The 21,093-nt window shown below is 50.7% G+C and overlaps 1 protein-coding gene across 4 annotated transcripts in view; it reads left to right on the forward strand.

Annotated features, from left to right (window-relative positions):
- NFATC2 (nuclear factor of activated T cells 2) overlaps positions 1-21,093 on the forward strand; it is a 144,727-nt gene that overhangs the window by 72,267 nt on the left and 51,367 nt on the right. For all 4 annotated transcript variants that reach the window (XM_032605808.1, XM_032605807.1, XM_032605810.1 and 1 more), the window contains exon 6: positions 6,575-6,715. In XM_032605808.1, the coding sequence (XP_032461699.1) occupies positions 6,575-6,715 (141 nt within the window). The remainder of the gene's footprint in view (positions 1-6,574; positions 6,716-21,093) is intronic.

Genomic DNA, 21,093 nt, shown 5'->3' on the forward strand with positions numbered 1-21,093 from the left:
TTTTAAGCAATGACTAAGGGATCACATTCAGAAACATCAGAAAACCAACATGTTGGGAGGAAGCAGGGTAGGGTGATGGTTAGGACTGTGGGTCTGGGTTCACATCCTGCCTCTGCCACTTACTAGCTGTTTAGTCCCGGGGAAGTTACTTAGCACTCTGTGCCTCAGTTGTCTCATCTGTAAAATGGGGATGGCAGTAGTACCTATCTCAGTACAGTAGAATAACCCCAATGCCTCTCTTCTGGTATGTCTCATGTTTTCCCACTTGCAGCCCTCCCTGTAGCTCTGCAAAGCAGACGTTACATACCTCTGGTTGCCACTCTGTCACTGCCGAGAGCCCACAGCCCCGCAGCAGTAGGTGTGAGAGTTTAACAAACACTAACTGTTTCAGGTGAGCTGGCGGCAAGCCGCACGCCCTGCTGCTAAGAGGAGCTTAGATGATTATCTGTCTGGTGCTGTGGGTTGGCTGGGTGGTGATTACAGGAAAGCTGGGTTTTTGGGGAGCCCAGGATTGGGGTGGCTTCTCCACTGATTGATATGGTTACCTGACCCTGCGATTATGGCCTTTTACTGAGCTAGTTTGGCGGGGCTGGGGAGGCAAAACTCCCTTTTATTGAAGAGCTGCCAAGTGCCACCTGCCCCCAACTGTCACATCTATTAACTTGTTTCTACCCTCATCGTAGCCTGGGAAGACTCAAAGACTCTGAGCTTGCTAGCAGACTGAGGTTCAGAAGGGCTGGCTAACTGATTTGAGAGTCACGTGGCTGGCGAGGGAAGGGGCAAGAGCTGGGGGTTAAAAACCCATGTCCTTTTCTCTGTCTGGGCTGCCTGGGTCCGCCAGTGACCAGGGAGCTCGTTAGTCGAATGGAGATTCATGGAGCCCCCTGTAAGGTTCTTGGTTACTGGAGATATGTGGGAATATTCTGCGGGGTCTCCAGGTTAATATATTGGAATGGAGAAGAATAAGAGCCCCTCCTATGGACCCAGCACTGTGGGGATTGGACGAGAGGTACCAGTCTTTCAGGGCCGTTGTTTGTGCTCCTTTTTCCGTAGGAGGAAGCTGAGACCCCCTGAGGTCAGAACTGGCAGGTGGTCTCATGCACTGCGGACCCCCTGCATTTGCAGACACCGCGCCCCAGTCCCGTGCCGTGAATGCTGACAGGTCCCTCCCAGAGGTGAACCCCACACTCAGGGAGAATTGGGTTCCTCTGCCCCAGGGTCCCGCTCCCCAGGGAAGACCCATCAGTGGCCAAGGCGGGGTCTGAGGCAGCCTGAGGGGCCAGTCTGCCGGCCCTGCTCCCGGCCCCTCCCCGGCAAGGCCTGAGTCAGCACCGTGTTCTGGGCCAGGCCCGGCTCAGCCGGGCCAGGCTCACAACCAAGGACAGGGCCTGATGTACAGACAGGAAGTGTTTACAGCAGCTGGGATGGGGGGTGGTCAGTGCTTGGGCCAGAGTGAGACTGAAGGGGGCTCTCCTCCTGGTCTGGGCTGGCTGGCGGCTTTCCCAGTGGGTCCTTCTCCATTTTACTAAAAAGAGGTCCCTCTGGGTAGGGGAATCCCACAGTCTGGGTTCAAGTTCTGCCTGTCCGCCTTACATAGCTGTGAGCTCTCAGTGCCTTCTCCTTTGGGAGACTCAGCGCCCTCACCTCCAAAATGGGAATCATTCCTGCTTGTGGTCTCATGAAGTTTAGCAATAAAAATAAACATAACAGACATTCATTGAGCCCTGATGAGGTGCCACACACTTCCTGTGCATTAGATCATTTAATCTGCAAACCGCTCTCTGAGGTTGGCCCTATGATGAGTCCCATTTTATAGATGAGAAAACAGAGGCACAGAGAGATTAAATGACTTGCCCAAGGTCCCAAAGCTTGATGTCACCGAGCTGGGCTTCGAACTCAGGCTCTCACGTGGCAGCATCCTTACTTTGACCCATGACCGTAACTTGCTTCTTCATGTGTGTGCTTTATAATATAAACAAAAACGTATATAAAAAGTGCTGGAGGGCTTCCCTGGTGGCGCAGTGGTTGAGAGTCTGCCTGCTGATGCAGGGGACACGGGTTCGTGCCCCGGTCCGGGAAGATCCCACATGCCGCGGAGTGGCTGGGCCTGTGAGCCATGGCCGCTGAGCCTGCGCGTCCAGAGCCTGTGCTCCGCAATGGGAGAGGCCACAACAGTGAGAGGCCTGCGTAACGCAAAAAAAAAAAAAAAAAAAAAAAAAAGTGCTGGAATCCAAGGCACTCTCTATGGCAGCTGTAATTATTCGCTGTTAGCAGAACCCACCCACTCTGCACAACCAAATTTCCCTGACCAGCTTCTCCCGCCTCTCTCCTGAGGTTCTTGGGTAGATCATCGTTCTTGGCCAGGCAGCCCCCTGTCCAGGCTGACCTGGAGGACCCCCGCCTGGTGTGAATTTCCTTCTCTGAGCCTTTACCGCGGGCTCTGCTCCCAATCAGCCGCTGTTGCTAGTGAAAGTAAACACCCAAGCTGGCTAAACCAACAGCGCCCTGTTGATTCAGAGCTCATAAAACATAGGAGCCCCAAGCCACTTTATGACATGCAACAATCCAGGGGCAGGAGGGAAGCCTGAGGTAGTCTCCTGGCTTCGAGGGCCACCTTGACGCTTAAGCCAGAGCTGAGGGTCTAGCCTCCACCCACAGGTGAGACCTGGGCCGTGGGCTTGGCTTTAAGCTGGTGGCCCCCTGTTTGGTTAGAACACTGCAGGGTTTGGGGTTTGGAGGGTCTGGAGTCTCCAGTGGTCGAAGAGCCGAATGGGACTCGGTGGGGACGGCTACGGGTGGTGGTTCAGGCCTGGGGGGCCCAGTGGGCTTGCAGAGAGCCCTCCCATAGGTCCTGGACCGTGTCACCCCAATTAGTAGCCCTAGGTGTTGGAGGCTGCGTCAGAGAGGGAGAAGGAAGTGGACCCCAGGAGGGTGGTTTTGGTTGCTGTTTGCCTGTCTTCAGTTCCTCTTTCAGGGGCTAATTGGATTCATTTGCTTTGCCTCTGGGCTCTCTGAGGATGGGGGGGCGGGGGGGGCCTCCCCTGGAGGAGGTCTTCTCGTCCTCAGGTGGCCTCTTAAGTGTGAGACCTGGCTCTCAAACAGAATGTGTGTAACAAGTCACCTGGAAAGATTGTTTAAATGCAAATGTCCAGGCTCCTCTAGGAGCTTCTGGGGCTGGGGAGGGGGTTGGGGGGTTGGGGGTGTGGCCTGGGGAAGCTGCATTTTTATTAAGCACCTCCCCCAACCAGGTGATTAGGCTGCAGGTGACCCGGGAAGCTCCCTTTGAAAAATGCTGGGATTCAGGGCCAAGAAACCTGGGTTTCGGGTCGGGATCCACCAAGAACAGCAGTGAAGAGAGCAGTACTGTGTGTAAACACGTGGACACGGTCCGTACTTATTTGGTGAAATAGCTAAGACAAGACAACAGTGGTTCCCGGCGCTGAGCACAGGGCAGCTGCTCAGGGAGCTACAGCTCTTCCTGTTGTTCGCCATACTGGCCGGTGTTTATTGAGCCAACTACACTTTCTGTGAATTCTCCCATTTAACCCTCACAGCAGCCTGTGAGATGGGTCTGCTAACAGCCCCATTTTTCAGATGGGAAAAGTGAGGTTTAGAGCTGGGAAGCCCTGTGCAAGGATCACCTGGTGGGGACTTGAGCTGGAACTGAGGACCCTCCAAGGTGACAGTCTCACCCAGGCAGGAGCTGCCGCTCCGTGAGCATCTGTCTTTCTGTAAAATGGTAGAATTAGGGCCAGGGGGTCATTATTGTTTCAACTCCCCAGCTGATTCTAATGTGTAGCCAGCACTAAGCAGCTCTTCGCAGACTTGATAGCTCATAAGAATCACCTGGATTCCTTGTTAAGCTGCAGATGTGGGTTCGGTAGGTCTGGGGTGGGGCATGAGGTCTGCACCTCTAATAATACCGCCCCCGGCTTCCCTTGATGCTGATGTGCTCGGCCCACACTTCGAGTTGCAAGACTGGCGTCCAGATAAAAGCTTACAGGAAGCCGGACTGGACTCTTTAAATTTTCATTAGAAAAGATAGTTTTCCTTCAGTAAGGGGAAGGAGCAGGAAATGCAGACTTGGCAAAGGGAGAATCAGTTAGTTGCTTGAAACTGTGAGGCTGTGGAGGGAGAAGCAATGAGTTTGCTTCAGGAAATAGCAGAGTTGTGTTCACAGCAATGCACAGTGATTCACGGAGCAGCCGTCTGGCCCAGCCTCCCGCCCACTGCTGAGAACTCACGGCCACGTCCAGGCCCCGGCCTCGCTGGCTTGGGAGCCCTTGGCCAGCTTGCCCAGGAGCCATGACTCAGGCTTTCCACCTGCAAAATGGGAAGGATGGCTCTTGCCGCCTCCCCACCCATCCCTGGGACCAAAAGCCCCCACTGGCCCCCTGAACGCATCAAAGGCGGATCTTAAAAGCTGGGACCTGCTCTTCTAGGCGGTGTGGCTGCCGCTTTCACTGCTAATAAATCCCCATTGGTGGCAGCTCAATTAGGAAGTCATACAGAACTCCTCTGTTGAAAGAAAGGCTTAATAACCTGGCCCATGTGGGAGAAATTAGCAGCTTCTGCAGAGAGGCCTTTTTAATAGGTACTCTTAACTGGCAGCCCCTTAGAACCGCGCTAGCTGGTGGGCCCCTGGGAACAGAGAGCCTGGGCTGAGCCTGGGATGGGAAGATACCGGCAGGGCCATCACTGAGAGTCATCCGGCTGCATTTTCAGTGTAAAGTGTCTGGGAGCATCTGGTCCGCAGCAGACTCCTTAAATGTCACCAAGTGTGTGGCTGCTCCTGAAGGGACTGATTTCAACGTGGCTCTGGGGCCGAAGGGAGGGGGGTGCTGGACCTGGAGGCCCAGGCCAGCCAGGAGGACAGGGTTGGGTCTGAGCCTCGGGCCTCACGTGGCTGCGTCCCCGGCTCCCGGATGGGGAGGTCCGCAGGCCCCTGGCACAGAAAGGGCTGGCCCTCTGCCCAGTTCTTGGGCTCTGGGAGGAACGCCAGGAGCTCAGGCTGACTCACCCAGGGAGGGCCGGCCTCTTCGGCCCACGCTGCCAAGGCGAGGCCGAGGAGATGGTCCCTCATGCTGGATGGGACCCATTTCTCACCCTGCCCAGGAAAGGCATCTGGAGAGCGTCTTCGTTCTTTCCTGCAGCCCACCTTCAGAAGAATTGGTTGGCTGGAGGGGCTAGGAGATGGGGTTCTGGAGCTGGACAAACCAGTTCTGGAGGGGTCAGATCTAAGCGTCACCCCATCTGACTTCTCCTAGGCTTTAGTTTGCTCCCCAAAGGTGAATAATTTTAGTACTTCTTTTCTTAGAAGGTTACTGTGAGCATTCAAATATGTCACTGTGGTTAAACACTCAACCTGTGTCATTCCTCATTGTAGATGCAGATGAAGATGTAGGCGCAGATATGTAGAGATAGCGATATGTAGATGTGTGTCAAGATATATTGAGACACGTCTGTATCCATATGTATCTCCATCCATCCATCAACCCTTCCTCCCTCCCTCCCTCTCTCTCTCTTTCTTTCCTCCCTTCCTCCCTTCCTTCCATCTATCAATACTTGCATCCATCCATCACAGGCATCCCCTGCTAAGTCCTAGGAACTGTCCCCAGCCCTGGGCTCACAGCATGCACAAAGCAACGCTCCTCCCTCCTGGGCTTACCTTCTCGTGGGGAAGAGACGAAAGACAAATGAACCAATAAAGCTACATGTAGTGCGTCTGAAAGTGGACAGTTCTTCGGCAATGATTAAGCAGGATAAAGGGGAAAGAGGGAGAGACACAGCCAGACAGATGGAGAGAGGGTGGGTACTGCTGTTTTAACTCTGAGGGGGAGAATGGAAGGGTAGGGGTAAGGAAGCTGCCCTGAGGAGGTGACATCTGAGGAGAAACCTGCAAGAAGTGAGGAAGGTAGCCATGCGGGTAATCAGGGAAGAACCTTCCAGAGAGAAAGACTTGAAAGGGCAGACACTGAAAGATAGGAGCATGCTATGTATGTTTGAGAGATGGTGAGAACATTCTAGAAGTGTGACTGGAGCAGAGTGAGCAAGGGGGAGTTCTAGGAAGTGTGGTCAGAGAAGTGATGGGGGCAAATCATGTTCAGGATGGCAAACGAATTCCAAGGCCAAGGCATCTGAACCTTTAGGAATCAGGTCCTGAAGTTTACATCCGTGAGCCCTTCGTGTGTTGCTGACATCAAGTGCAGGAGAAGAGAGTACATTCTAGCAAAGGCAGTCTCTTACAAAAAAGTTGATTTGCCCATCCTTTTATTAAAAAAATCAGATTCTCACTCTCCTTTCCTCCCTCAAAGGAGAACAGGCATCTGTCCCTTGATTCATGAAAATGAAAAGTGTTGTTAGGAGAAAATTAGCCGAAATTACTTGGGGCATTTTGACAAGAACATAACATTTGCATAGTCACTGGTTGCCAGGGGTGAGGCTTCATTTTTGCAACGACAACAAGTGACAAAGGTGGGCAGAGTGCATTGTGTCCCGTTCCCGTGAAATCACTGGACGATTCTGCGTGGGCGTCTCCTGTCATCACACTGTCTTCTTTTTCTCTCACCCGCAGCCCAGCGATCCGCCCATGAGCTGCCCATGGTGGAAAGACAAGACATCGACAGCTGCCTGGTCTACGGGGGCCAACAGATGATTCTCACGGGACAGAACTTCACGGCCGAGTCCAAAGTCGTGTTTACCGAGAAGACCACAGGTCAGGGGGCCTTCTGAGTGCCATACAAAATTGACCATCTTTTTCTTTCCAATGACATTGATTTGGGGGATAGATCCCATTGTGTAGAGTTTCCTATCCTGCTCTCCTTACCATGAGAAATTTCCCTTGTCTCCAGTGATCTTGATATTGACACGGTTCACCATTGCATGAGCGTGTTATAATGTATTTTAACTCATCCTTGCTTGTTTTGTTGGATGATAAAGTTTTGCCCAACCCTAGCTTTTTTTTTTTTTTTTTTTTGCGGTACGCGGGCCTCTCACTGTTGTGGCCTCTCCCGCTGCGGAGCACAGGCTCCGGGCGCGCAGGCTCAGCGGCCATGGCTCAGGGGCCCAGCCACTCCGCGGCATGTGGGATCTTCCCGGACCGGGGCACGAACCCGCGTCCCCTGCATCGGCAGGCGGACTCTCAACCACTGCGCCACCAGGGAAGCCCCCCACCCCTAACTTTTAAAAAAAAATTATATTTTCACATCAGGAGACACATTCTTTTAAGTTTTTTACTGTTATCAAGAAGGGCGGGCTAGCAAGACAATGATTAATCGTGCATGCTCTGGCCCTGGGTATCCTGGGTTCAAATCCTGCCTTTGCTACTTGCTTGCTCTGTGATCTTAGGCAAATTACCTGACCTTTCTGTGCCTCCATTTCTTTATGTATAGAATGACAATAGCAAGAGTTATTACCCCATAGGGTTGTCGCGAGGGTTAAATGAGTTAATACACGTCAGGTAATTATAATGGCACCAGGTATATTGTTAGTCAACAAATACTGGCTGCTTATATTTTTATTATAAATAGTACTGCAGTTAATCTTGTTATACTTGGAGGATTAATCTTCTTATACATGAATCTCCATGTGTATCTTTTTTGTTTATTTAGGGTTTATTCCAGAGTACAATTTTGGATAGTCATTTCAAGAGCTTGAAATACGTATTGCTTCTAGAATTCAAATTACCTTCCAGAAACATACAAATGGGAAACTTCCACCAATACTGTGTCAGTGATGGTTTCACCCCATCCCAGAAGTGCCGTGTTTTTTAATTTAAAAAAATATTTGCTGAATTGGTACTGTTTTGACTTGGCACTCCTTTGCTATGAGAGGTTTAATGTTTCTGTTTATTGGACCTGTGTATTCTTTCTTATGTGGACTGTCTGTTAATGTGATTACCAATGAGGACATGGTAGAAAGACAGTGATCAAAAGTAGGAAAAATATCAGGTTATATAATTTATTTGATAGTTATCGATGCTAGGCCAAGATTTTTTTTTTCTTCCTATGACATGATTTCCAGTTAATTCAAAGGGGTGTTCGTCTGTTTGTTTACTGCCCTGAGGAAGATCCACAGACTGTCACAGGCAGGTTGTCCACTTGTGGGGATATTGCACTGCATGAGGGTACCTCCTCTGGGGGCTGCCATTCAAACTGGGCACATCCTGGAGCTGTGTGTTACTAAACTTCTGATGGGAGGAAGCGGAGTGTCTTAGGGAAGGGGTGCTTCTTCCCAGGTCACACAAAGCCTCTTCTTGAGATGGGCTGGCCCTGTGACTAGGGTGTGACAACTCCTTCCTTACACTTTGGAAGCATGATAGAAGGCAGGTGGTTTTAAAGAAGTTTGATGAAGCCATTGCCAAAAAAACCCCACAAAAAACGGGCACTAAGTAAGGCTGTGGCAGTGGGGAGACGGACAGGTGGGTTTGAGTGGTTCAGAAGGCATGTGGTCAGTCCCTGCGGGTTTGAGGGGCTGTGGTAGTGCCGTGAGGGGAGAGGAATGCAGATGTATAAGTGGGTGCATTGCACCTGTCATATAGTTGTCCAGTACTTTATTTAACCATTCTCCCTTTATTGGATGTTAGGCTGCTTCCAACTCTGTGCTATTGTAAGTAACTCAGTGATGAACATCCTCGATATTCCTTTGGTCAGCTAGGTAAGGACTCATGTTCTCCAGCCAGTCTGCTTGTGTTCAAAGCCCAGGTCTACTACTTTCTAGCTGGGGGACCTTGGGCAAGTTACTTAACCTCTCTGGGCAACAGTCTCCTTCTCTGTATAAAGAGAATGGTGGCAGTTCTATCTCGTAGGGTGGTCGTACGATTAAGAGTTCATAAATGCTTGGTACAGGTGTCCCTCAGTATCTGCAAGAGATTGGTGCCAGGATCCCCGTGGATACCAAACTCTGCGAATGCTCAAGTCCTTTGTATACAAGTGGTGTAGTATTTGCATAGAACCTATGCACATCCTCTCATATACTTTAAATCACTCTAGATTACTTATAAGACCTAATACCAGGTAAATGCTATGTAAATAGTTGCCAGTGAATGGCAAATTCAAGTTTTGCTTTTTTGGAACTTTCTGGAATTTTTTTTGGAATATTTTTATCTGCGGTTGGTTGAATCCATGGATGTGGAACCTGTGGATTCGGAGGGCCAACTGTACATAGTAAGTGCTTGATGTGTATTAGCTGGTGCTGTTTGTTATTGTTATTTCCGAGGGTTGAGGCCTACATGTGGTGTAGTGCGTTCAAGGGGCGTGCACATTTTTAAGTGTCTTGATACATTTTGGAGGAGACTTTGTCAGGTGGTGGAACAGCAGTCTCGTGGCCAGAAGTTACTAGGCTCTCACGAGACAGAGAGCAAACCTGTGTGGCTGGAGTAGAGGCTGGTTATCACCAGGAAGTGCTTTGATGAGCAGGCGACGCCCAGAGCGGAGAGGTCTCCTGATGCCAGGTAGAGACGTGGCTTTGGTTTAGTCTACACATGAGTAAGGTAACAGGGAGCCATGGTGGGTTCTTGAGCAGGAGAGTGACATGAAATGTAAATGGCCAAGTAAACATTACCTGATGGATCTCCAGGACCAGGAAATCATCCTGCTGGCCTTCTGCTGACTTTCACAAGAAGTGTATGGCTTCAAGGCGCCTTATTGGCAGAGGGGAAATGCTAGTAATATACAGACATCTTGTTCTCTGTGTCCAGGTTGGCAGTCTCTTTGAGGGGCTGCTGGAAGTGTGCAGGGATGGCTTGGAGGCCAGGTGCTACCAAGTTCCTTGTGGAATTAGGAGCCAGACAGCTTTAAACTGTCTAGAGAGCTTGTGAGGCTACTCAAGGGCCTCCAGTAGGTATTTGCTGGCTGGCTGGCTGGCTGGCTGGATGGAAGGCATTTACTCTCTAGTTTTCCTTCTCTTGGTTTCAGAAGAAATTTCAGTTTACTCTTGAAGGGAGGAAAACCCAGAGTCTGTTTCAACTTTGAAAAATTGCATGTTAATAAGAAGAGGAATGATAATAGTTTTCTCTGATAGAAGCCTGTCTGTGGGCGGGCCCTTTGCCTGCTGCGTTCCGCATCTTGTCTCGTCGAACCGGACGCCCGCGGGAGGCAGGTGGCTAAGCCTGGAGAGGTTAGCGGACTCACCTGCAGATAATACAGCATCGTTCTGTTGTTCAGTTTCCCTGGACCTCAGATTCCAGTGAGCGAGTTAATAACAGTCTTGCCCTCCCAGAGTTAAACGCATAAGCAAGCAGCGGGCACTCAGCACGTCAGGCGTGCTTGTGGAGTGTTCGTTGTTATTTTTACGGTTTCTCCAGTATTCCCATTGCTTAGGCCATAGACATTGTTTATTGGACACACACTGCCCCAGTGTGGGCCTGGCAGGCAGACTCTGGGAGGCTGTAAGCTGCACTGGTTACCAGCATAGCTCTGAGGTCAGACGGCCTGGGTTTGAACCCATGATCTGCGTTTGGTAGCTTTGTCATCCTGGGTAAGTCATGTCACCTCTCTGAGCCAATATTTCCTCTTTTGTAAAATACAGATGATTTACTTCACTTGAGAGACAAGAAGATTAAATGAGATGATACAGTTTAGGCTCTTTGCATAGAGCTTGGCACCTTACAGATGCTCATTAAATGTCAGCTTTTATTATTATTCTCATCATCATCATCACCAATCTTGGCTGTGGAAGGACAAGGATGGGTACGATTTTATCTCATGGAACGAAGAGACACTGAAAAACAAGAATAAGTAATAATACACTATGTGCCAGGCCTTGTTCTATGCACTTTATATGTATTAACAATCTGATTCCTCATGGCAGCCCTACAAGATAGCTATTTTCTGATGAGAAACTGAACACAGAGAGGTTAAATAACTTATCGAAGATCACACAGCTGGTAAATGGCAGTGCTGGGTTGGCCCCTAGGAAGCCTGGCTCTAGAATCTGTATCCTTGATCATTTAGCTTTTCTACTTTGAAAAAGTTCAGAACCAGGTTAATTTGTCTGAAGATCCTTTAGCTGCTCTGAGCCACTGACTTGAACCATTTTGTGGTGAGATAGACTCTTGAATTCTGCCGCAAGTCACCGAGGCCAGGTAGGTCCATTTAGGACTGTGGCGTGTCTAACGTACAAGAACCTGGGGTGAATACGGTCCCTGGATCGATGCCAACAGACAAGCCGGGGTGTCTGAGGTGTCCCTGGGCCCTCAGAGAAGTGGTGGGCTTCTCTCGTGGGACGTCTGGCTCCGGGTGGCTCTGACAGACAGAGGCGGGGAGTTGCCTTGTGTTTGCAGGGAGCCAGCCCTGCTCTCTTGACCCCAAGAACTTGCCTCCCAGCCCAGGACTGCCTTCTGCAGGGGGAATCCCTGTTGCTCAACTTCTTTTTTCCAAAACGCAGCCCCGTTCCCATCTCCATGGACAGTTTGGCCAGCAGGGCTGCTGCGAGGTGGGGCGGAGTGGAACAGTTGAAGTTTTCCAAGGAAGGGGAACCCCAGCTGGTTCTCACATTAAGGAAAGGTGGACAGCCTCCTGGGCTAATCTTAGCCCCCCTGTTGGGTCATCGGCACCACCAGCTCCAAAGTTCTTTTTATAGCCGTCGACTGAGATGGAATTGGCAGTTCCACTCCAGCAGGATGACAAATTGGAGGACGGTGGAAAAACAGTAGGAGAGGGGTAGCGTGGTGTTTCTTAAGTTAGAAAAGCTCGGTGTTTTGGAAAATGGCATCGTATTTATAGCAGCAGTAATAATAATGATTATTATATTGTTTTTATTACCATTTTTAATCATTTGCATGACTTCCAGGAGCCCGTATGTGCTGGCCCTTGCCCGTCTCTCTGATTTCAGCTTTTAGACTCACCCTCTTGCTCCTTTGGCCATAGCTACGCTGTCTTCGTTCTGTCCTCAAACACCCCACACTCCTTTCTGTCGCAGGACCTTTGCTTTTGCCGTTTCCTCATGGGTTGTGGCCTCCTACTCCTACAAGTCTCAGCTCAGAGTGACTTTCTTAAGGAGCCCCTCCTTGACCAACTGCTCTGAAGTTGTTCAACCTCTGCCACAGCCCCTCTCTGTCCCATTGCCCTGCCCTGTTTGCCCAGTAGTAGTTAGCTCTACTGGAATTATCTTGTCTCTGATGTCTCCCGCGTCAGAGTTCCTTGAGGACGGGGAGGTGGTGTTTGCCTCTGTATGTGCAGCATCTAGAACAGCCCCTGGCACTCAGTAGGTTCTTATACATGTTGTTGAATGAATGTGTCCTCTCCTTTAATAGTCATACTGGCCCCGAGAGGCAGGCGCATTACCCCCGTTTTACAGATGAGACAACTGAGGCTCACAGAGGTCAAGCCATGGGCCCCAGGTCAGCTCACAGCAGGTAACAGAGCTGGAATCCCAGGCAACATTTATCATCAATCCCCAAGGAATCTCTCTAGGCACATCCAAGAGGACAAAGAAGAACCCAGCAGAACGATCAGCATCTTTCCTATTTACCATTTTCAGTAATTGCTGAAAAGCCTTTATATATTCTGTGAAATTTAAAAAATGTGTAACCTTCTAGGCGAAGGTCACGCCGGGAAGTCCAGGCTGTTCCTGACTTCAGCTGGTAACCCTGGCGCCCGGCCACCCAGGCCTCAGGCGGAGTCGGGGGTCCCAGCAAAACATTGCAAAACAGGAAAAAATCTAAGGACACAAAAATAAAAGTGATGTGGCAGCGGAAACCGGGTTGCCATGGCTTTGAGCGACTCGCTGCGCCTGGGTGGGATCCAATGTTTTGGAAGGTTCCTCCACATGACACAGGGTTTTGGAATTTTTCAGCTGGTAAATCTTTCTTAATTCAGGCCCCCGGCCCCAGCCAAGTAGCTCCCTGGCTCTCTGTGTCCCGCGGGGGCGTAGGTTGGAAACTTGCCCGCGTCGGATTACTCAGCTTTGAAACTTAAATTGTTTGAAGAGAACTTGTGTTTTGTTTTGTTGGACGATTTTCTGGACCACTCTGATGGCAGAGGCTCCTATCACCTGTTGAGAGGGCAAATTGATTTTTTAGAAAGGAGGCGTGGGTGGTGGAATTCCCTCTTTCCCACTGAGTCATCATATCCTAATGTGAGTCATTTTATGACTTGGAGGTTCCCAAAGGTTGTATTTTGAGCTTTGTTTAATAAATACAAATACCTATGCTTAAAATAAAAATTTTTTGCTAAATTAAGTACTTTTCCATGAATTAGTGCCCTGGAAACATTGGAACTCGCTTAGAGAAGACACCTCCTCTTCCCACCTGTTTTTCTCCGTGGGTTGGGCTTCACCCGGTCTGGTGTCTTCTGAAAAAATTGACCTGGTCTGGGAGTCCCTCTGCTTTGGTCTTCCCACTGGGAGAGGTCAGACTCCAAGCTGGGCTTGCCCATGACTAAGACTCTGTAGACCTTTGCCCTCGGTGACTCACGTCCACCATGTCACTGGCCCCCGGAGCTGGAGCCCACCCCTTACACACAGCTGGCTGGGACACAGAGCTTTCCTCCAAAGACAGAGGCCAGATCGCCACTCGGGAGCCCCACTGGAGATAGAGAAAATGGTCTTATTTTCAGAGGGCTGAGTATTTGCCCAAACTTCAGTCCTCTTGCATGCGAGAGCAGACTTTGGAGTGAAAGGATCCTTCTGTTTAAATGCCTGAAGAAGAGGACACAGAGAAATGTTTTCTAATTAACTCGGGTCCGAGTGTTTCCACCATCAGAAATTGTTCTTGGCGCCAACAGACGTTCTGTAATTTGCAATTAGCAGGCTGGAATTTCCACCTCCGTCAAGAAAAATCATGATATCTTTTATTAATGAATGGCCTGACACCCTCTTGTATTATTATTATTTTTTCCCCTACAGTTGTGGTTGCATACTTTTTTTTTTTAAGTAAAAATTGTGTGTATTTAAGGGGTCAGCAGGCTGGATTTTGGATCACCCAGCAGATTTGGCTTGAAGCCTGGATAGGCCTCATATTATGTGCTTTGGGACTTAGTTTCCCCATCTCTAAAATGGTGTTGGTGGTTCAGTAATAAAAGGAGATCAAGGATCTGAAAGTGTCGGGCCATAGGAGGTGCCCAGAAAATGTCAGCTGACCTTCCATGTGTCCTCTGGGAGCTCAGTTTACTTAACAGGGAGTGGGGAAGGCAGGCCTGTGTTGGTTTCTTGTCTGGGAGAAGAGTCCTTCCTGGCACGGGTGCGTCTCTCCCCTCCTCTCAGCCCTGACCCTTCAGACTCCTGCTGTCACACCCGATACAGTGGAGGCAACATGACTAATGGTCCGCCCCCTGGCCCCATCTTACACATGGGAAGCCAACTCACCTAGGGAGATTGGCAGACTTCCCTGAGGTGACAGGGCACATCAGAGGAAGGCAGGGTCCCAAACTCCCACTTCCCGGTTCCCAGGGTGACTGTGTGAGCTGGCGTGGGACATCTAGAGATGACATCCCATCACTGAGAAGAGGTGCCCCTGGAGGCATGAAAGATGAGCTGAAATCCGGCCTCTATGTAAATGACCTGTTGTTGCTCTTTTAGCCTCACTCCTCTGCTCACTCAGCCCCCAGGACTTCCGTAGTTGCTCCCCAGATGTTATTAAACCCCTACTGTGTGCAGGTTCTATGCCAGGCACTGGGGGCATATGACATACGAGATCCCTGCTCTCAGCGGGTGGACAGTCTCAAACTTGTTTATAAGGAGGTCACTTTGAGGACAGGGCGAGTGCTGTGAAGACAGGGAAACCAGTCCTAGGAGAAAGAGCAAAGGGGGCTGGAAGTTAAGAGAAAAATATAGGATGCTAAGTTAATTTCGAATCTCAAGCAGTGCATTTCTTTAATATGAGTATGTTCTGTGCAGTGGCACAGAGCTTGGGACAAACTCGTAGTTAAAAGAGTATTCATCATTTTCTGAAATTCAAATTTAACTGAACGGTCTGTATTTTTATTTATTAAATCTGGCAACCATGGACGGTGCAGTCAGGGAGGGCTTCCCTGAAGAGGTGGCTTTGAGCAGAGCCCTAAAGGCGGGAAAGAGGGAGCCACGTGGTTGGTCAGAAGAGTGTCCATGGCAGAAGGAACTGCCCCGTGCCAGGGTCTCAGCATGGGGATGAGCTTGGGGTGTTTGGGGAACTGAAAGCAGACCCAGGTGGCTGGTGCAGGGTGAGAGTGAGTGGGAGTGTGACACCAGTCAAGCCTGGAGAGGTCACCAGGGAGGGGGGGGGTCAGGTCATGCTGGGCCATGTAGGCGTGGCGAGGAGTTTGGATTTCATTCCAAAAGCGAGTAGCTCTTGGAGGCTTTTAAGCATGGGGGTGTCATGATCTCATTTACATTTTTACCTTTTTTTTTTTTTTTTTTGCGGTACGCGGGCCTCTCACTGTTGTGGCCTCTCCCGTTGCGGAGCACAGGCTCCGGACGCGCAGGCTCAGCGGCCATGGCTCACGGGCCCAGCCGCTCCGCGGCATGTGGGATCTTCCCGGACCGGGACACGAACCCGTGTTCCCTGCATCGGGCAGGCGGACTCTCAGCCACTGCGCCACCAGGGAAGCCCCTCATTTACATTTTTAAGGTTGCTCTGGCAATCTGGATGGAGAATGGTCTTTGGGGGTTGGGTGCAGGGACAAGTGGAAGCTGGGAGGGTGGACTGAGCAGCCGCTGCAGGTTGTGCAGGTGGGGGACAGGGCAGGTAAGCCCACCAGGAAGTGGCGGGGCAGGAGGAGAGGGGGAGGTGTGGGAATCAAGGCACTCCTCTCAAGCTTCTCAGGAAATACACAGGGGCAGTGGTACCATTCGGGTGGGGGAAATCCTAACTAAGTGGGCCACTCCCAATCCCCCCATCTGCTGGGCTCGTTAAGCCCGTGCATCCAGGGAGCATGCATTTTCCTGCTAGTTAGCAGTTGTAAAGAGCAGACTGAAATGACTTCAACCATCTTCATCTAGCTAATTTTAAAAAGCAGGGCCAGGCCTGGGAAGCGTCACACACAGTTTCCTAACCCAAGCAGACACTTCGATTTCCTCTCCGTTTGCCTCGAGCCCGGTGGCACGCTCACGGCCCCAGTGAGGACGGATTGCTTTCCTCCTCCTGAAAGCGTGCGCGTTTCTGCTGTGAGTGCTGACACGAGGCTGACTGCTAAGGCTGTAGCCCGGATCCAGCGCCAGCCCTGCTGCTTCTTGCTGCTTTGCTCATCGTAGGGTTCAAGAGCTGCCTGCAAGAGAATCCACTCAGCAAGCCAAGTACAGGGGCCATCCATCCACAGACGCACTGGCTGTTCAGGCATGTTCCCCTGGCACTGCGGCCAAGTTAAAACAAAGGCTGTGGTGTTACTTGGGCCATGCGCTTCCTCCCACCCCATTTTTCTTTTCTCTTGCAGAGTCTCACTAAGTCTTCTCTAGACCCAACCTCTTTGCCCAAAGAAATTGGCTCTTTTCTCTTCGCCTCTGAGGAAAGACTTGGAAGAGCCTGTTTTGTGCTGGCTGCCAGCCCGTGTTAATTTAGGACAGGGGAAGTTTGCCCGAACATCTGCTTGAAAGACCGAAGTCCTTTATTTCATCTCCGCCAGAGCAAGAGAAGCAGACTTGGTCTTCTTGAGCCTCTTCTGTTCTGAGCAGGTTTTCCAAGTCCCAGACCTGGGGTAGGGATCGGAGGTGGATTATCTCGAACTCGGGCTGAGTGGCTCTGGTTGAGTTTGATTCCTTGTCTGCATCTGTACTCCAGGCTCATTCCTTCTCAGTCCGTTCACAGAAAGGACTCTTCAACAAGGGTTCGGTGATTTCTCTTTGTGGGGTCTTTTTGCTGGAGAGGCCAGTGGTCAGACATTTCCTGAGCCCTGGCTGTGGGCTGAGTGCTGGGGAATATGACGTCAGTTTGTTCATTTAGTCCACCATTGTTTTGTTGTGTTTTTTTTGCGGTACGCGGGCCTCTCACTGTTGTGGACTCTCCCGTTGCGGAGCACAGGCTCCGGATGCGCAGGCTCAGCGGCCATGGCTCACGGGCCCAGCCGCTCCGCGGCATGTGGGATCTTCCCGGACCGGGGCACGAACCCGTGTCCCCTGCATCGGCAGGTGGACTGTCAACCACTGCGCCACCAGGGAAGCCCCACCATTGTTTATTGAGCATCTGTTAAGGGCCAGACACGTAGTGCTGGGGAGAAAGCTGAGAACAAGACCACCATTTGGCCCTGCTCTCCGGGAGCCCCCAGCCTAGCAGGAGAGAGAGATGGAAAACCAGTGGGCTGATAAAATGATGTCAGAGAGTGGAAGGTAGGAGAAGAAACTGACAGAGGATGGGGGGACCTCCCTGAGCCAGACCTGAAGGATGGGGAGGAACTGGTCCTGGTGAGGTATGGAGAAGGGCAGGCATGGTTGTTGTGGGGATAGAGGAGGCCAGTGTATCCGGAGCTGAGTCGGGGGTCGGAAGCTGAGGAAGGAGGCAGTGTTCCCATCCCAGCAGATGTGAGGAACCTTGAATCCATTTCTCTTTTGAGCTCCGGTGGGACCCAGGGCCCTGCCTCCTTGTCTGGGGGCCATTGAGGGCAAGAGGGCACGTGTGGCTTGTGTCAAGGCCCCAGCAGCCTGCAGGGGGCGTGCTGTGCTGTAGGAGCTTAATCCACACCGGGGGTCCATGCCCAGCCTCCCTCTAAGATCGTGGCCCCAGGGGGCTCCTGGGAGACAGGCAAATCAACAGGCAGTTGCAATATACTTTTTTTTTTTTTTGCAGTATACTTTTTTCTTAAGAGAAAAACTTTGTTTTAAAAATGCACATCAATTAAAATCGCCCATAATTCTACCATGTTTCTTAAATCATGTGAAGGAAGGTGTGAAGGTCTCACCTCATCCATCCAGTCCCAAGCGTGGGGTTGTGACTATCCAGGCAGCTTGGGGCACAGGTTCCTTAAGCATAAGCAGAGATGTTTATAGACTCACAAAGTGATGTCATGCCTCATGTACTAGTCTGCTACACTTTAAAAATTCTGCTTTTAGGACGTCCCTGATTAAGAATCTTCCCAAGGGTTAAGAATCTGCCTGCCAGTGCAGGGGACATGGGTTCAGTCCCTGGTCCGGGGAGATCCCACATGCCGCAGAGCAACTAAGTCCGTGCGCCACAACTACTGAAGCCCGCGTGCCCTAGGGCCGGTGTGCCACAACTACTGAGCCCACGTGCCGCAACTACTGAAGCCCGCATGCCTAGAGCCTGTGCTCCACAACAGGAGAAGCCACCGCAATGAGAAGCCCGCGCACTGCAACAGAGAGTAGCCCCTGCTCACTGCAACTAGAGAAAGCCCGCGTGCAGCAACGGAGACCCAACGCAGCCAAAAAAAAAGAAATAAGAAAAAAAATTCTGCTTTTTAATATAGCAGGAATGCATTTCTAGGTCAGAAAACATGACCGTCCTTATTTGAAGATATTTCCATACCTGATATTCCATACCAAGTATGGATGGCCCATGATCGATTCAATCTGTCCCTATCAATGAATACTTTCTATGGCCATTTTATTTATTTGCAGTGAGAAGTGTAATGCAAAGAACTGAAACGAGAAGCTGTGATACCCACCAGAATACTGGGGTCGAGATGGCCAGCCAATTCTTTCTCCTTAAAGTTGGACCTGAGATACCAAATTCTAAAATAGTAATAGTGGTAACAGTGCTCACTGTGGGCCGGGCATTTTGCTAAGGATTTTACGTATAATTTCTATTTGAATTCTTACCACAGCTCTTTGAAGTCAAGAAATTAAGTTTATCGTCTCGCCTATGAGGAAACTGAGGCACAGAGGTTAAGATACCATTCAGGGACCACACAGCAAGTAAATGGCAGTGATGGGACTTGAACCCAGTCAGAGTGACATCAGGCTGAGAGAGTCCTGCCAGCATTTACTGTGAATTCCACTGCCTCCTGGAAGGTCCATTCAGAGGATGGGATTAGTATGTTCTCTTGGTGAAACCCAGGACCTATGAGTTGGGATTTCATGTGGGGTGGGGGAATGGAAGAAGAGCCCAGGAAAATGGCCTTGAGGTATTTTGTAAGCCGCATGCTACCCTTAGAGACCAGCCCCCTTGGTGTGTCTTCCATGTGCTATGTAGCATCAAGGACCTAACGGCAGCTGTCACTTCCCGTTGAGGGCTGGTTTGTTCAGAAAGGAGTGCAGGGACCACGGGAGAGGCACAGCCAGGCTAGATGCCTGAAGCTGCCCTTGGGGCTTTTAAAAAGTTGAGATAATGGTGTAAACACCCACTTTTGAAAGGAAAGAAACTCAGGCACCATGCCACCTGTCTCCTGTAACAGACATTGTCCTTTTGTAAATTCCCTCCAGCCCATGCCTGCAGGCAAATGTATTTATAACTGCAATCAGAGAATGTTTTTTATTATTTTCTGATTGAAAAATGCTTGTGTTTTTTTTCAATCGTGGAACAAATGCAAAAAAATGATAAAGGAGCCAATATTTATATCATCTGTTGCTGCTAGCCCTGCTGCTAATGCTTGCCAATGTCTGTTGAATGTTTATACTCTGTCTGGGTCTCTTCTCTTGGAATGAACCTGTGATGTGTAGGTGCTCTGATTATCCCCGTATTTTGGTTAAGAGACAAAGAGAGGTAGAGTATCTTATCCCGGCTCACACAGCTAATTGGGGGCAACACAAGGAGGGATTCAAAGCTGGGTCTGTCTGCTCCGGAGTTTGGGGTATGTAGGATAAAATGGAGAGCGTTCTGGTGACCCATAGAGGGGAAGTCTGTTCCGGCCACGGAACACGCCCGAGAATGCTGGGGGCTACAGTAAACGTGTCGCTGGGGGACGCTGGGGTGAGTAGGCATTTCCTCCGAAACCCCACAGGCTGCTTTCCTGGGCTGACATCTGGAGCTTGGGATGTGGCCGCCTGGCTGCCAGGCTGGAGCTCGGGGGATGGCGGTGGGAGGGCTTCTCAGCGAGCGGGTGGAGGGATGACCCTCTGCGGCCCACGCTGGGAGCCCTGTGTCGACACACCGGGGCCCTTGCTGGGCTGTGTGGTGGCCAAGGGCCTCCTGGACACGTGGTTCTGGTTTTGAAGCAAAGAGAAGGTCAGGTCCTTGGAGCAAGGGGCCTGTGGTCCAGGAGGAAGGGAAGCGAGTTTTCCTGTCCTGACAGATAGGAAAGGGCCGGGGGTCTTTCTTTGTTTTTTTTTTTGGGGGGGGGCGGTATACAGCAACAGAGTGGGACGCTGCCTGAGGTGATATTGGGCGGTGGCTTCTTCTGGCCAAAATGTCGTACAGTCCTGAGAAAACCTCGGGCACATCCCAGTGGAGGGCCTTTCTGCAGAGCCCTGACAAGTTCCCCTCGTCACGGTGTGGGGAGAGGTACCTGTCTCTCAAAGGTCCACTAAGGTAGGGCCTGGAAAGTAGGTGGGAGACGTGCGGGCCAGGCAGGGGGCTGTGGTGAGGTGGCGCCTACAGCACCATCCGGAGAGGCCGCCGTGGTCCAGTTCCTGTTGGGGGTGCCAGAACGGCCAGACCATCCGAATTTTCTTTTTTCTTTTTTTTTTTTTTTCAGGAGCAAAAACGTCATTTTGCTAAGCCACACTATAGGTCACAAAACAAGCCAGCGCTCTGGGGTGAGGCCAATTGCTTTTAAAAAAAGTAGTAGGAGGGGTGAGAATGGGTGCCCCAAGAGGCTGGAACGGAGGCAGGAGCACGGTGGGCAGGGCCTTCAAGGCCGCCGTGGATTTTAGATGGTATTTCTGGAGGCACAGGGGAAGCAGGGAAAGGGTTGAGAAGATGTGCGTGAACCTATGCGGTGGATGCGACATAAAAAGATCGTCCCTATGTAGGACCTTTCTCCAGCCTCCCAGGAAGCTGGCATCTTCTCTGCTTAGTAACCTTCAGCTTCTTTCGAAAGCATTCCCTTTGTTATTGGACTGTGCCAATTGTTGGTTTAATAACTGTCTACCGCATGTCTTTGGACAACCCCCCTTCCTTCTCTGGGCCTCAGTTTCCCTATCTGATGGTGTTTGGCTGGCTAATTTTTAAGGCTACTATCTAGCACCTGTACCCTAGAATTCTATGGCTGTTGCTGGGTGGCGTTTTGCTCACTGGAGATGGAGACAAGTGTCAAATTTGGGGAGAAGGGCTCCTTTCCATTTCTCTTGGGT

The sequence above is a fragment of the Phocoena sinus genome, chromosome 15 (genome assembly GCF_008692025.1).
Source record: "Phocoena sinus isolate mPhoSin1 chromosome 15, mPhoSin1.pri, whole genome shotgun sequence".
Lineage (NCBI taxonomy): Eukaryota > Metazoa > Chordata > Mammalia > Artiodactyla > Phocoenidae > Phocoena > Phocoena sinus.